Below are 17,136 nucleotides of genomic sequence, written 5' to 3' on the forward strand. Positions count from 1 at the left end.
CATAGCCAGTGTGCATATTTGATACACATCAACATTGTGGCTATAGCTGCTGAATGGGCTGCATGACTGAAATAGCCATTTGGCCCATGCCCATTTCAAAAATATCCATCTGTTCCTTGATATATAAAAACACTTGCACATATAAAGCACAGAGGCTTCAGGCCAGACCTGGGGTGGTTTTCTTAAATTGTATTATGACTCTTCAGGTCAGGCATAATGGGCCTCAAACAGACAACCACGCCAGCCAAGACCCAAACCTCCACTGGGCTTTGCTCTCCGCCCAGTCCTCTCCTGTCCCGTCACTTTGTTCAATAAAATAGTTCTAACCTGGCATGTCCTTACCACAAAGACCACATGATAAGTAAATAAAGATAATAACGGAAGATGACAATAATGAAGCATCCTGCTTTCAAGTGCTCCAGGTATCTGCAATATAAATTTTGAAGACCTTTTTTAATGCCAGTTCAGTTGAAATTGAGGAGCAACTTCAACTCCCAAAGCAGCCTGCAGAATCTGAACAGGATCTGTGCAACCAGGGAGATTTCTCACTTGAAAAGTAGTGAGAAACTGAGTTTAAGTTTTAAGACCTCTGAAACCAAATTGAAGAATCAAATGCAACATTAACCTTGTTTTTAAAACTTGTATTTTGTCTCCATCTTTGGTGCTAAGAACTCATTGCTGTGGTGTTTTTTTAGCTATGGATCGCACTGTCGGACGGTCGCTCTGTTCACTACTTTTGGTCACGTGGGTGAAAGTGTGCCGCAGGGAGTTAGATTGCAGACTCGCAATTGGGAGACCGGTCCTCGATTCCTGGCAGGGATGCTTCCACAAAATTCAATAGACTCTTAGTCTTGTTTTTATTTTGTCTCCATCTTTGGTGCTAAGTGGTCATTGCTGTGGTGTTTTTATATTTTTGTACCCATCTTTGGTGTCGCAGATTATTAACTTAAGGCCGAATTAAAATGTAAAATTTTAAGACTTTTTAAAGAGTAACTAAACCCCAAACCCAAATCTGTGGTGAAGCCTGACATCTAATGGTGAAAAGTAGGGTACTGAACTGGCCATCTGCTATTGGCTGAACTTTGGTGCCAGGTGATGTCACCACCTGTTGTACTCTGTAGAAGGTGACATTACCTGGCACCAAACACCAGCCAATAGCAGATGGCCAGTTCAGTACCCTAATTTTCACCATTAGATGTCAGGCTTCACCACATATTTGGGTTTGGGGTTCAGTTACTATTTAAGGAACTGTAGACTGGTGCTCAGTATTTTCCAGTCCTACACTGGTCGCCCAGAGCCATGCATGGTGAAATTATTCTATAAATCCACCAAACTGCCACAGAAACCATTCGGGGTAGCAGCCTGAATCTTATTTTTGCCCGACAGTGGCTTCACAGCTTTGCAGCAACTATGTAGTGCTGGAATTCAAATATAATAGACTTGTAATAGAACCTTGTGTTTTTCACATCAGAGAATTAAAATATAGTCAACTGGTAATTGGTTGGGCTTTGGTACCAGTGCCAGTGGCTGGTCCTTGATGCCATACGTGGATGTGCTTTCCTCATGGTTCAGACATGCATCCACCCTGTGGTTGGTCTCCTGCATTAGCCGCTGTGCTCTCCACCCTGTCCTGTCTAAATAATATGTCGCTAATGTAGCAGAACACCACAAGACTCTGGGCTGAGGCAGGTCCTTAGTGTTGGTCAGGGAGCACAGTGTGATCTATTTAGTCCCAGCTTGATTAGGGTCTAGTGTAAGCTGGTGGGCCTTCCTGTGCCTGGTACATGCTTCACGCAGAAATGGACACAACGGAGTGGCCGTGTTCAAAATGACGCAATTGCACCCAAAACGACTGGCCGCGCTGGAGTCGCGCAAGGTCCTTCACCACCTGGAGCCTATCCCAGCATGCATTGGGTGTAAGGGAGGGAGACACCCTGCCTAGTCTATGACAGAACTAACACAGATAGATAGATACTCCCATTCATACCTATGGACAATTTAGAGAACATGGGGAGAACATGTAAATTCCAGCCAGAAAGGACTTGGAATCAAAAATACAAACTTCTGGTTGTGTGGACACAGAGCTAATCACTGAGACACTGTGACACCATCAAATGGAACCAATTTTATGATAACATAAAAATGTTTTATATTTGACCAGACTAACACCACTGGTTAAACATGGACAAGTTGAAATAAATGGGTCAGGCAGAACTTTAGTTGCATCTTTTCTTTTGTTTTTCTTACCTAGGAAATACATTTATTATAACGATGGGAGGGTGACGTTCTCAAAATGTTCAAAAGGGGGCATGACTGGAAAAAGGCTGGGAACCACTGACTTAATCTAAGGCTGATCTGAGTTCACTGATGTAGGAGTAACACTAATTCCACGAACTGTTACCTCCTATTCTTCTCCATTGTTACATATTGCATATATTGACATTTTTATCACTATTTAGATAGATGCAGATTTTCGTATATTACATATTTTGCATTTGTTCGTTGTTTGCCTTAGTTAAGTGCTATTGCTGTTTTTCCTCACACAATGTTAATGCTGTATTCCATACTAGTGCTGGGCGAAAAAGAACGAACAAATCATTTTGAACAAATCATTCTCGAGCTCGAAACATACAGAGTCTGTAGTGGTATGTTCCACCCACTTTGAGTTTCCAGCAAAGCTCATTGAACAAGTCTGGCTAGTTGCCTTTCTCCCCACCCGCTCTCTTTCAAGCCTATGCACTGAGACAAATGGCTTCTGTAAATTATCAAAGTACATGCTACAGTGAGCCACAGTACCACTGTCAACGATCGCCACGTACCTTTACAAACAAAGACATCTCACTTTCAAACCCGCTCTTTGAGGAAGCAGTGCATTGTTGAGCGAGCTATTCATTTGGGTTCTCGAGTTTCAGTACGTACGTAACCTGTATACTGAATACTCAAACTCAGCTCGACATGAGAGCGGTACTGAATGCTGGAGTTACTGCTCATAACATAACCTACATTTGCTATAAGTTTCATCTTATCCTGGAGTGCACCTGTGTAAATGAATTGAATGAAGCATTTGCGTGCATATACATCTGTGTGTGTGTGTGTGTGTGTGTGTGTGTGTATATATATATATCCTTGCATGTGTGTATTCCTGTATGTGTGTGCTGTATGTGTCAGTGTGTGTGGTGTTGTAGAGTCAGAGTATTTTTTTTGTGTTTTTTTCACAAATCATGAAGCATTTAGAAATACAAAAAAGATTCGAGACATTCACATTTTTTCCTTTTTTTGTTTTTGTTGTTGAAATTAAAGTTGCCATTTCATATAATAGGATCGATAAACACTGAAAATAAGTGTTTACAGTGATGGTCATCTTCATTGATTGTCAGAGTTTTTAGTCAGTCATCCAGATATGAAACTTCAGTGGAATTTACTATTTGACTCTCAGTGCAAATTTCATGTTCTCCAGTCCCAAGAATAACACCAAGGGCCCTATTTTCGTGACGAAGTGGTATTTTCGAAGTGCTGAAGTGGGAGGAGAGGTGCAGTAGGGGGTGTGTCGGCGCCAATCCAGCGGCACAGTGCAATGTTGGTGTCAAGGATTACCTGTCATGTTCAGTCATGTTCTGCGCTACTTTACCAAGCCATGCGTGCATGAACAGATCCTATTCTGAAGCTTACCGACCCTTTTTGTGGATGATCTGCCGGCCAATTTGACTTTGATGTAAATCTAGACGTAGGGCGTGTGCTTTGGCTAAGATTTTAGCATCATTATTCAAAGCGATAGGAGAGATAGAGAGCCAAAATGATCCACAGTTTGGTTGTCTTTACCTGGCTTGAGCAAGTGGGTTATGGATGCCTCAGTCATTGTATGTGGCAAGGCTCTCCAGTCTAGTGAGCCTTTGAACATAGAATTTTTTTTTAATTCAATTGGGTAGCCATCTGGACCAGGTGCCTTGCCGCTCTGCATTGCCATAATGCATTCAAGACTTCCTGGTGCTTTCGTGGTAGAGAGAGTTTAAATTAATGACTATTCTAATCATAAGTAGAGTTAGACCAATTGTAGCCTTTATTGTAGAATTAATCAATGGAAGCCCTTAACCTAAATTGATTATTATCCTCGGGTTCAATGGAGAATTTTAGTGTCCCGTGATGGTCTAAATGCAACAAATACAATAAAGTTGATGAGCTTTGTTTAACCCTGACCTCTGCATTCCAGCTTGGTGGGGTCGTAGTCGTGGCCAGTCTTGCAGTAACACTCGTAGCTGCCCAGAGTATCCAGACAGAAGCCTCCTTTGCACACCTCCTGGCCAAACAATGCACACTCATCTGCATCTGCAAACAGGCAGAGAGAGGGCAACAAAGGGTTTACTACTGCACACAAGCGCACAAACACACACACACACACAGAATATAAAGTTCCATCACCGACTAGGAGAGGCTGTATCGTTGGTTTCGTAAGTTTACATTGACTTACAATGGAGACCCAGGAGCTACACATGTAGCGTAGCTGTAACATTAGCATAGCATTAGCATAAATAAACGCCTGTGCACACCAGATTTATTTTGGCAAGTAGCTGTTGGCTGCTCAAAAAGTCAGCAGTTGCCAGATGATGTCATACGCTAATTTGCACATAGAATTCCTCTAGTCCTCTATTCTAGTCACAGGTGTGAAGGTATACACACAAACATACATGATATCATGGATAAACCTGTCAGGGATAACCTGTCATCTATTTACACAAAAAATACACAGGAACATGAACAAGAAAAGAAAAGAAAAGAAAAGTGGAAAAAAGAACACAGTGTAGAAGATGAGTGGCAGCATGTAGTTCCAGCATGCAGAGACAAGGCTTTGACTGGAAAATCCTCAAAGGTCTCTGTTTCAGTACCTGAACTCCTGTGTGTGTGTGTGTGTGTGTGTGTGTGTGTGTGTGTTTCTGCTGTTGGTTTGGTTGGGTGTTGGTGTTGGTAGTGGAGAACAGTTCCCCTAATTGAAGACATGTCCCTGAATATTGTTTCTCTCTCTCTGTCTCTCTCCCTCTCTCTCTCTCTCTCCCCCTCCCTCCCTCCATCCCTCCCATATTCAGTGACCGCCAGATTTCCCTCCACTCGGCCGCTTCTTCAAAATTCAATTATTCAACTAAGGCCGGTGAATTAATTTTTGTGTTAAGGCACAATGTCTTGTTTACGTCCGGGAGCGGGTAGGAGAGGAGAGGAAATGGGATAGAATAAAAGGAGAGGAAAAGGATGAAATGGAATGAGAGGAGAATAGAATGGTGGAGAGGCAGTGAGAGTGAAGGGGAAGTGAACACGTGGAGATAATATGTCTAGTATTTGAGACTGACATCTCTAGCCAAGTGTTTCAGCGCTCACTCATGCACTCACACAGAGATTGCAGCTTGCAGTGCTTTTGCTACATCACATCATGTCCTATGTAGCAGTAAAACATTACCAAGACATAGCACCAAAAATGTTCTATCTAGCACCAAAAGGTTATCAGAAAAGAGTTTATGTAACAACAAAAAGTTCTCAAAAAATGTTCTACATAGCACCAAAAGATAACGAAAAATGGTTCTATATTGTACCAACAAATTATTAAAAAGTTTCTTTATAGCACCAGAACAGGTTCCCTTATGATTGCAGCCAAAGAACCAATTAAGAACCATATTTTGTGCAACACTGACACGTCTAGCCTTGGACCAACAACTCCGGTTTGCTTCAAATGATGTAAACTGATGTAAAACTGCAGACAAAATGAGGTATTTTGGCATTAGCACAGCGAGTCTAGTCTAGAAATACAGTTTCCAGGGGTGAGCAAGCTGATGAAATTTATGTTCCAATGAGTTAAACCTACTTTTGTAGCTGCCAGCCGTGGGTACTCCATACACAGAGTCTCCATTAGGGATAAAACCTCTTCCGGATGCACACATCTGGTTAAATTGGTCTGAAAGGGCACAGAAACATAGGTACAGAGGTTTAGCATATCAACATATGCATGAACACTACGTGCATATCTATGTATGCATATAGTGTTCACTTTATTAGGTACACAAAACAGCTCACTCCACCAGACAGTGAGTTATGGATAAATAAAGCAAAAGTACAAATCATGCCGACAGGGTGGAGAGGTTCAGTTGCTGTTCAGCTAACTGTTAGACTGGCCAACACTTTTAAAGTGGTCTGATGGTTGGTGCCTTCTGGGATTTTGGCACTTCAATGTCTAGAGTTTACCGAAAATAATACTAAAACCGAAAACCATCCATTCAGCTAAAATGGCTCGTTGATGGGAGAGATCAGAGGAAAATGGTAAGAGTGGTTCAAGCTAACAGCAAATAGCAGCTCAGCACAACAGTGGTGTGCAAAAAGACATCTCAGAACCACAACTGGTCCAACCTTTAAGTGGATGGACTACAGCAACAGAAGACCAAGCCAGCTTCCACTCCTGTCAGCTAAGAACAAGAAGATGAAGTTACAGTGGTCACAAGGTCACCAAAACTGGACGATTGAAGAGTGTAAAACGTCGCCTGGTCCAACAAATCCAGGTTTCTCTTGCAACATGGTGATGGTTAACAGCACGAATCCATGGATCTATCCTGCCTGGTGTCAACAGTACAGGCTAGTGGTGGTGTAAGGTGTGGGGAATGTTTTCTTGGCCCACATTAGACCCCTTAATACCTATTGTGCCTACTTTGGACACCACAGTGAAACCTAAACATCGTTGCTGACCAGGCCCAGTCTAGCCTTTGTCAAATAGAAACTTCCAGCAGAATAAGGATGGTTCAGGAAGATGACAGTGACTTCAGTTCAGTCCAGACCAGGGTTTCTGTTAGACATTTTTTTGCTGGCAAACAAAGCTGGTAAGATTTCAGGATTCCGGACAAGTAGAACATTTACCGGACACATGTTTTAAATAGGCTAGAATAAATTTAAATAGCAATAAACAATACAAACCAAATGCAATGATCCAACAAATGCATTCAGTCAACAGAAAGGAAACTTCTTGCGGGCCTTTTGGCTGTCAGCGATCTGGTGGAAGAGTCTTGCTGCCTTCATGTACTCCTTCTAAGCTCATACTTCTGAGTTTGACAGCGTATTCACTTTTTAGCCAGACAAAAGTAGCTTTTTTGCTGACTATTTTAGAAACCAAGTGGTACAGAGCTACTTTTTACCTGTGGAAAATTTTCAGCACCTGATTTAATCTAGAACCCGAAGCTGCTCTGGAGGCAAAAGGGGGGCCCTAGCTGGTACTATAGGTGTACCTAATGAAGTGGATACTGAGTGCATCTGTGCTTTATTATCCAGATTTCTCCCTCCTCCTCCTCCCCCACCCTCTCGTCCTCCTCACCGGTGCCGTTGACAGGACAGGGGTGGACCTCGCAGTTGTCACCCCAGCCGGCTCCCAGCGTGCAGCAGCACTCCTGCAGGGTGACGTGGCTGGTCAGCACGCTCTCGCACAGGTTCTCGTCGTTCAGACGGTAGTAGCACTCCTTACGCTCCACCGACGACACTGAAGGATGGATGGGGGAAGGAGGGAGGGGAGAAGAAAAGGAGGGAACAGACAGAGGGAGGCAACGTGACAAGATGAGATGTGAAATATGATGCGTGTGGTTCCAAAGCCATATGATGACATGACAAGAATCTAAACACTACAGCAGCTGAATTCACTGATTAGCACATCTTCAATCAGAGAGGAGGGACTAATCAATGACCTCAGCTAGTGTAATATTTGGTTGGAATAGAAAGCTGCAGACTCTCTGGTCACGATGGCACATGGTTGAAAACCAGTGTCTTTGTTGACTAGATTTAGGTAGACTTCACAAAGATAAGATGCCAGTATTCGGGAGTAGATTAATGTAATTAAACTAGGAGTTTAATTAGATAATTAATTATTGATCATCCATCAGTAATTAATATAAGGAAGATACAGATGTATTTATTTTGTCCTTGTATTGGGGAATCTAATACAAAAGTAAACAAAAGTTTTGTTTGTTATGTTTGAATTTCTTCTTTGGCAATATGTACTATTTATTTCCATAGCTATTCCCTTTATTTCTTTATTACCTGTACTTGACATACTTTACTTCTTTGGTATTGTCCGTCAATTGCTGCTGTGGCACCTGAATTTCCCCAAGGGGATCAATAAAGTGCTATCTTATCTTATCTCTTATCTTATGGACACGTGCGTCATTTTAATGAAGCTCACTGAATTTAGTTGAATTGAATAAATTCTTGAAAAATTTGGAAATTGATTGAAAGTTGAGGGAGGGGAGCAGTTCAAGTTCTTATGAATATGGTGGACAGAATTATTGAAGAATATTGCTTAAACTAACGGAATATAACCTGAAAATGAGACAACCAAAATTAAATGGTGGGGGCTATCAGTTCAAAACTAATAATTTGGGTTTGGGTAAGCATGGAAAAAGTGCCTAGATAACTAATACGATTTTCATTCAAGACCCATGTGGAATACCTTACCGAAAAACTGAGGATTCAATTTGGATTTTTATACAGAAACAAAGCATGTTTCATACAGTCCACAGTCATGACTGGATTTGATTATGGAGTCATTTTGTATATGCATGCTGCCCCTTCTACTTTGAAGCTTTTGAATGCAGTTTGCCACAGTGTTCACTCTCACCATTGTGATTTGTATCAGAAAATTGCTGGTCTTCTAAACAATGACAAGGGAAATGCATTGCATTACATAAGGCTCTACTGTTGAAACTTCCCCTGTACCTCGCATCTCTGTCTTTTAAATCCAGTAATGATGCTACCAGACCACAGGACTAGTTAGTTTAGCAAGGGTGCGTTCACAGCCAGCATGTTTGGAGCGGTTTATTTGAACTCTGTCCAATAAAAAAGCTACTTGTGAGTCCATGTGACTTTTGTTTACAAGCCCTAGTGTGCTTGAAATTGGGCAGCTTATCCCCTTCTTGTCCCCCTCAGTGATTTTAAAGTCATGAGGGGACCCATCAGAATTAGACTTGTGATCCTTTTTCTGTTACGATCCACAGTTTGAGAAACCAGTTGTAGAAACACATAACAATAAAGCTGCAGCTTGCCCCCCCCCCCCCCCCCCCCCCCCCCTTCCTTCCCCGGGTGACATTTCCCATACAGGGCTGTAAAGTGGGACAATTAGAGGCTGTAGAGCAGATCGGCCCCATGATGGATGTTGCCAGCCTCTACCCTCAGAGCACACATCTGCTTCACACTGCTTTAATCATGTACCTGGAGAGCAACACACACACACACACACACACACACACACATGCACGAACACACGCAGGTGCACACGAACCTATGCACATTTACTTCCCTTTCCCTTGCTTAGTAATGGGTTTCAGTCCTGAATGCCAGAGATAATTACAGATAGCCAGCCATTTGTTTTGCAATTGTTCATTCGCAGACAAGACACTGCTTGTAGTAGCAAAAACATGGAAATGGTCCTTTTTGCATTCCAGAAATCGCTCTATGATTATAAACAAAAACCAAAAAAGAGATAGTAGAGAACATTGCTGGTTTCACATGAAGGAGTTAAGTTACCAAATTAACTAATTGCCTCATAATAGCAGGAATTTAACAGTCCTTAAAGGAATAGTTCACCCAAAAATGACAATGTTTTCATTATCTACTCACCTTCATGTCACTTGAAACACCGGTGAAGTTTGTATGTAAATATAACACAGTGAATGAATGGAGACTGTTTCTTTAGAGTTCCAAAAAGGGCAAAAAATGACCATAAAATTACTCTAAACACATAATCCAAGCGTTCTGAAGCCAAACGATTGCACTGTAGGTGCAATAGATGTGGGTGCTAGATTTTCCCCACTCACGGAGCTCTGGTTGCCCTACAGTTATCTGGTGCAAGAGTCTTGCTGCCTTCATGTGCTCCTTGTTAGCTCGTACTTCCGAGTTTTACAGTCATAAATACAACTCATTGTGTATTCAAGTACTTTTTAGTCAGAAATAACAAAATGGACCCTGAAACAAAAGTAGCTTTTTTCGTGAGTATTTTAGAAACAAAGTGGTACAGAGCTACTTTGTGCTGCAATGGCAGAAAAAATGTCACTGGTCACATGGTCATTTTTTGTCCTTTTTGTAACTCTAAAGAAACGGTCTCCATTCACTCCAATTTTTTTGGAGAAGGCTGCTATGAAGCTGAGCCAGCTAACTTGCTGTGTGTTATATTGACATACAAACTTCACCAGTGTTTCAACTGACATGGGGGTGAGTAGATTATGACAAAATATTCATTTTTGGGTTAACTATTCCTTTAAGATTAAGATTCTTGTACAATGGTTTAAAATCTGTTGTACATTTGGATACTTGATGAGAGGGGGACAATTTAACCCTAGATGTATAGTCTAAATACAGACATTTGATAAATAGTAGTTGAAACTGAAAGTGGGTTTAGCTGAAACTCTCTTTGGTACATAGTAGTATAGTGCTGTCAGTGTCCTGTAGAAACCTTGCTTTTCTAGTGTCTGTTTTTCAGGAGATGAGAAAATACTGGTTGGTTTTTCCCTTTGAAAGGAATGTATTTTTGTCATTTTACACTGCATCATCAACGGTTTGGTTTATACCGTGGTCACGTCATATAGGAAGAAGTGGAAGAACATCTTGTTGCTACAACTTGGAATGGTTCACGTTAAATTTATTGGAATGCCCAATTCAAGATGGCAATTGGAAGGTCAATTGCTACTTTAAAATCAACCTTAAACAAACTGTAACAGACATTACCCACTTTCCTAAGTAGAGTTGCTTGAATGGTTGGGAATATAACTGATAATTTTGATTTTTATTACCTTGGACTGCAGACATTGGTGGATTTGCTACAGTGTTTGTCACCTCCACATCCATGACATGGGAAGGAAGCTTTCAGAGCCTAAAACTCTACTATTAATTACCACTAGGAGGCTGATGTAAAAAAAAATTCCCAGTTGGCAGCTCATATTTACAGTAAAGCAGATATGACATGACTTGGCAGGAGGACAACATCAGCTGTCAATGACAGAAGAATGGTAAAATTGTAGTGGAGGTTTTGCAGGACAATAACTGTGTGTAAATTCAGATGGCTCTTTGTGGACTGGTTTGCATGAAGGCTGAAGGTGGGTCACCTGTGGGAACAGGGTTACACTTGGCGGTCATGGGGTTGTACTCCTGGCCATCCGGACACACGCAGAGGAAGGAACCCTCGACGTTCTCACACTGGGCTTCACCACACACACTGCTCAGCAGTTCACACTCGTTCACATCTGTTGGGGAGGAAGACGAGAACATGTTGGTAAGTGGCTAGCACTAATAACTGTCGTTACCCTCTTTGGGCGACCACCTATTGCGAGCGTGCTGCACTGCGCGCAACCATAAGTAGGGCGTAGGTAGGCTTGTCCATACGTCATCACAGAATTACGCATTGGAGCAGGATTGCAGGGGATATAGAAAGCATTTGACAGATGGCAACGTGCAGGAGGTGGGCAAGTTCGACATCAACCCAAACAAGGCAAGGTAAACATGTCGTCCCCTACGAATGATGAAGCCTCCATATGGGCCAATCAGTAACAAATATGTCACCTTGTTTTGAGCTTTAATTGTAGTTCCTCCTTGGGCCAATCAGTGTAATTCTGAAGACTGGAATGCAGCAGTGAGATGCATCATTTCCCCAAGTTTTATCAAAATCAGATGAGTGGTGTCTGAGATATTGTGTGTGACACATGTATGACCGAACAAATGATGTAGAGCCCCCCCCCCCCTTGGGCTGATCATTGTAATGAGAACACAGTGGTGAGACTCCCCCACATTGTGGCAACAAATGTTGTAGCACCAATACTTAGATTAGTCAGTCCAATCAGTGGCATATGAGATATTATGTGTGATGGATGGACGGACGGAACCAGGACTGATCCATAGTCCCTCCCCCGATTTGACTGTGGGGTACAATAAAAGGACAATAATGTTGTTCCATCTCAAGTCATCTAGCATGGCTCTATATTCTCTCCACATCACTGCGGTGTGGTCCAGCTTCTTAATGAGCTAGAAAGTGTTAAGGAGTCAGCAGGGATGGAAAGAGTGGGTGTGCTACAAGAGGGGATCAGTAAAAGTGGGATAGCAGCCCCGGCCCCGGCCACAATGGAAAAGACAGATTGTAGCCCCTTAAGAGGTGATATACTGTGTATACTTAAGGGTATTTCCAGTTGTGGAGAATAGGACTATAGCAAAAGTAAGTCTGGAGCTAGGATTTTTCACTCCCCTTCTTTTGGGTTATACACTCCATTTGGCCATACTCTAAATATCTGTTGGCCTGGCCTGTGAAAATGATATTTTCATATGTTGGAGCTAGGGAAATGCTGTGTTAGAAAATATAGAGGCAGAAAAATGTCAGCTTGTTTAGTATGTATGGGGATATCCATGATATAGGCAAGCACACATACTAATGGAAAGAAACACACAGACACACGTGTCTTACTGTGCTAGATTTGTTAGGACCTTCCATTGACTACATTCATTTCCTAACTCCTAACCCTAAACCCAATTCCAATTCTAATCTTAACCCTAAACTAGACTATCCGTAACCCTTACCCTAACCAAAAATTAATCCTAATTCTAATTTTAATCCTAAACCCAAATCCTAATCCTAATACAACCCCTTGAAGAAGTGAGGACCGACAAAAATGACTTCAAAAAAGAGTCCTCACTCTCTCTCCCTCAAGCTCTAAAACTGAAACTGGTTCTAACATGGACATAAGTACAAAAACACACACACAATCACATGTAAAATCTATTTGTGTGTAATTCACTGATTAGAAATGTGGCTATGTGACTACTACACAAAGGTATTCCCTGGTCCGTGGAGGCATGGTGACTGCATCATTGTGAGACTCAGAGCGCAGATGGCCATGGCATTCTCCTCTCCAGTAATGGCCGCCAACTTGGCTCACTGCATATATCTGTCATCGCCACCACTATAAATCAAAAGCCCAACAACCAACCCCACCAGGTATACATGAAGCAGGAAGAGGATTGCTTGAAATTAATTCCACCCTCCAATTCTCTTGCCGCCTTGACTCCTAAGCCCTTTCCTCATCCTCTCCCTCAGCACCAGCTCACTCCCCAGAATCTATAATTCATCGGTGACATTAAAATGCATGGTTTTACTGGTTTCATCACGCTTGCAGGAGCCCTAATTAAATGACGGATCTATGTGGCGCGACCCGGAATGCCCTTTGGGGTTTTTCACCGCCATTGATGGGGTTCAATTTCTGCCCAGGCACGGAGGCCGGCTAAAATGAGAACAAAAACCATTCGAGTTTTATTTGACACACTCCCTTTTTGTCTGGCTCAGGAGGCAAAGGAGGTCTGACCAAAGGGGATACTGGCCTGAGATCTTGATCCGAATTGTAGCTAAACACCAGGGAGGAAAGACTTTCACAGATCACTTAAATCACCCCAGCAGTCGAGGAAGAGCTTTTCAAACCGTCCCTGTGACGGGAAACAGAAGTACGGATACCGTCTGATTCTCAGACCTGAACCAAAAAAAACCACACAAAAAAACGGCAAAAACAGACAGCAGGGAAAAAACAGTGATAGCTCTGTTCCATCTGGGAAACAGGGAACAGGGACAGAGAGAGGAACTGACTGAGCTGAGGTCTGTCTTTTTTCTTTTTCAATCTTCATTTATCCTGGGAAAGTCAACTGAGCTCTTTGCTCTTTTCCAGGAACAACCTGCTTTACATTCGTACGGTTACACTGATTCATACCTGGGAGCTGCCCAGTCTTCAGGGGCACCTTGACTGCAGCTGTTGACATAGTTGGCATATTGCTAAGATAAAGGTTGTTGCTGTTAATACTGAAAATTACATTTGTAAATGCTATCATTATGAGTGTGAACACAGTTGATAAACATGCCACACTGAATATTTTAAAAGTGCAATGGAGATTATAAACAATGCTTGAGTTATAAATACAATGGAAGTGAATGAGGTGAAAGCTTTCATTTTGAAAGATTATACAGTTCATCAGTGCACCATAATGATTATCGTTGCCATTCAGACTTACTTTCACCGATTGGGATGAAAAAAATAGGATTACTGAGGAGCTCAGCAAGTTTCATAGCAATCGTCCAATCATAAGCAAAGTTATAAGCTAAAATGTCATAGGCCACGCCCACCGGAAGTAATTTTGACCAAATTTAGAATTGTGATTAGTACCTGTCCACTCAGTATGTGTATTAAATTTCATGAGATTTGGTACATCACTTGTGAGAAATAAAGTTTTAAAAGTTTTAGCACCCCCTATTGGATAATTTTAAAGTGCTATAGTTGATGAACACTTTTCAACATATAAGTGTCAAGTTTGGTAAAGATTGGATACACAGTCAATGAGATATGGCCATTTTTCTGCTTAGCAACATTCCTGGTCACGTTCATTAGTTAATTGTGGCTATGTCGTTGGGGAAAAAAGTTTAATCCTTGTGTAGCTAGATAGTGTGGTGTACAAATTTTGGAGGCAAAAAATCTAAAATTGTGAAAGAAGAAGCAGAAAAACAGCCATTTTTCGTATGAATATGGTGGAAACTGAATACAGTATGTGCACCTAACTTTAACGGTTCAGAAGTTATTGCCGAAAACGTAAAGTGGCTTGTTATAGCGCCACCATCTGGCCGATTGGTGTAGTTTGTGTTGCCCGCGTAGCAGCTGAGATTTGAAACCTACCTAAGTTTGGTTGCTGTGAGTCTTACGGTTTCTGAGCTCCAGATAGCTTTAACAGAGAAGAGTTATTATTGGCTGCTCAAAAAGTCGCTAGAAGTAGCCAGATGACATCATACACTAATTTGCATATGAATGTATTTGCTACATCCCCCCACAAGCAGTGCAAATGTACTTACATGGCATCAGCTGTACCGATTTATCAGTCAGCACATTAACATTGCTCTTTATGGTCTGAAGCGAGAAGATGGAGGCAGGAACAGTGAAAAGGTGGAAAGGGCACAGGAGAGTGGAGGAGGAAAAGATGGAGGGAGAGGAGAGAAAATAAGGGGAGAGAAGAGGGGTAGACGAAGGGAAGGAAGACAGGGAGACGATACGCATTCTGGATGGTTAGTGGTGGACCACTACCGCTGGTTTTCATGGATTGTGTGTGTGTCAGAATGTGTGTGTGTGTGTGTGTGTGTGTGTGTGTGTGTAAGTGAGTCCATCTGTGCTAGCCACAGTGGAGTGGAGTGATGGCTTGGCAGTGGAGAGGAGGCAGCTGGCTGGACTGAACTGGGGTGGGACCCAGCAGCACTGCCAAAGTACAGATGGGAAGTGTGTGCAAGTGTGTATGAGTACATATTGCGGCGTGTGAATGAGTGCATGCTGGTACTTAATATGTACTTTGTGTGTGTGTGTAGGTGTGTGTGTGTGTGTGGGGGGGGGGAGCGGGGGTCATCTATGTGTGTTTGTACTTTTAGTGTGCCTCGTTGCATGTTTGTCTATGAACGCGTACTTGCCTGAGTCTGTGTGTATGAGAGAGAGAGAGAGAGAGAGAGAGAGAGAGAGAGAGAGAGAGAGAGAGAGAGAGAGAGAGAGTGAGTGTGTGTGTGTGTGCGTGCGTGCGTGCGTGTGTGTGTGCTTTCTAGGTAGGTCACTGGGAGAGTGTGTTTTGGGGGAAGTTTTCTATCAGGGTCCAGAAGGGGGAAGCCAGCTCTGACAACCCTTCCTGCTGGAGGAAATTGGACTAGATGGAAGCTGCATGGGCCCAGTTAGCCTGGGGAAACCACCAGCACCCACCAGCTCCAGCTCATACTGGGCCTGATGGCCAAGACAGGCTATCTGCACATTTCAGAAAACCAAATTTAAGACTTTTTAAGACCTTTTCAATCCTACTGGGAATTTAATTAAACACCACTTTAAAACAAGATTTCAATGTAAAAATCCAGCCTTATCAGCCTAAATCAGTGATTCTCAACCTTTTTCAGATCAAGGATTAAGTCCACATTGGAGCCACAGACCCCTAATTGATGAGATTTTGTCTCTCGGACTCAAATCTGAGAATATTTTTATTGTAAGATATGATTTTGTCCAGAATTGACTACCTATAATACAGACAGTCATGTCTGTATTGTGGAGATAACAGTGAAACTATGATCAGGAAACTATGTTTGTTAACTTCTTGTAAATTAAATAATACTTAAGTTTAATAATTCATCAATTTGCTGTGGATCCCCTGGAACCCCCTCAAGGACCCCTGGTGGTCCCCGGACCCCACGTTGAGAACCCTAACCCTGCCCTAAATCACAAAGTGGGGCTGCAACAGAGAAGAGCGTCCCATCCCCTCCATGTCACCACCTGTTGTACTCTATAGAAGGTGACATCACCTGGCACCAAAGACCAGCCAATAGCAGATGGCCAGTGCAGTACCCTACTTTTCACCATTGGATGTCAGGCTTCACCACAGATTTAGGTTAATTATCCACTAAAAATAACAGCTTTAAAAAAGTAAGGTTAGTATCATGGGTTTATAAGGGATTTATTCATGGGTTGGTATGCGGAGACACTAGAAATTAAGGGATTTTTTATTCCTTTTGTGCATGGTTTACAGGGTTATTAATGGAAAGTTCCTGACTCCCTGAATTTTACATTAAATTAGGAAGTAAGCAGTCAAACATTAAGGGGTGTTTAACGTGGTTTTGATGGGGTCTCCTCCATTAATAACTCCCTTAACTCATTTTAAGGGGATTTTGCTTGAATTAAGGGGTGCATTCATGTAAATGTAAGGTTATTTTAAGGGATTACTGGTTCGTAGAGAAATACTGAATAATATTGTTAAAGTAAAGATAAAGTTATCAGCTATTGGCAGCTTCACTACAAAATATTGATATCGGTATCGGCCTTTAAACACCCATATTGGTCTAACCCTAACACGGTTAGAGAGGTATACACAATTTTAATCTGTGTCGGAGAATTGTCTTTTCAGTGGGGATAAGCAGACAGGAACCGTACATCTGGGCACACACACGGCTTTCAGCAGTAATATAGATTAATGTCTCCGACCCCATTACTTTCACTTGAGAATGGTGTGTGTGTGTGTGTGTGTGTGTGTGTGTGTGTGTGTGTGTGTGTGTGTGTGCGTGGGAAAATGCCATTTGACTCTAAGCTCCAGCGCCTTCTC

The 17,136-nt window shown here is 42.2% G+C and overlaps 1 protein-coding gene across 2 annotated transcripts in view; it reads right to left on the bottom strand.

The window, feature by feature from the left end:
• The window catches only part of ltbp1 (latent transforming growth factor beta binding protein 1), a 153,107-nt gene that overhangs the window by 11,273 nt on the left and 124,698 nt on the right, over positions 1 to 17,136 (bottom strand). For both annotated transcript variants that reach the window (XM_078288599.1, XM_078288598.1), the window contains 4 exons: positions 11,109 to 11,246; positions 7,337 to 7,498; positions 5,846 to 5,935; positions 4,195 to 4,323 (listed from right to left, as the gene is read on the bottom strand). In XM_078288599.1, the coding sequence (XP_078144725.1) occupies positions 4,195 to 4,323; positions 5,846 to 5,935; positions 7,337 to 7,498; positions 11,109 to 11,246 (519 nt within the window). The remainder of the gene's footprint in view (positions 1 to 4,194; positions 4,324 to 5,845; positions 5,936 to 7,336; positions 7,499 to 11,108; positions 11,247 to 17,136) is intronic.

The sequence above is a fragment of the Centroberyx gerrardi genome, chromosome 15 (assembly GCF_048128805.1).
Source record: "Centroberyx gerrardi isolate f3 chromosome 15, fCenGer3.hap1.cur.20231027, whole genome shotgun sequence".
Taxonomy (NCBI): domain Eukaryota; kingdom Metazoa; phylum Chordata; class Actinopteri; order Beryciformes; family Berycidae; genus Centroberyx; species Centroberyx gerrardi.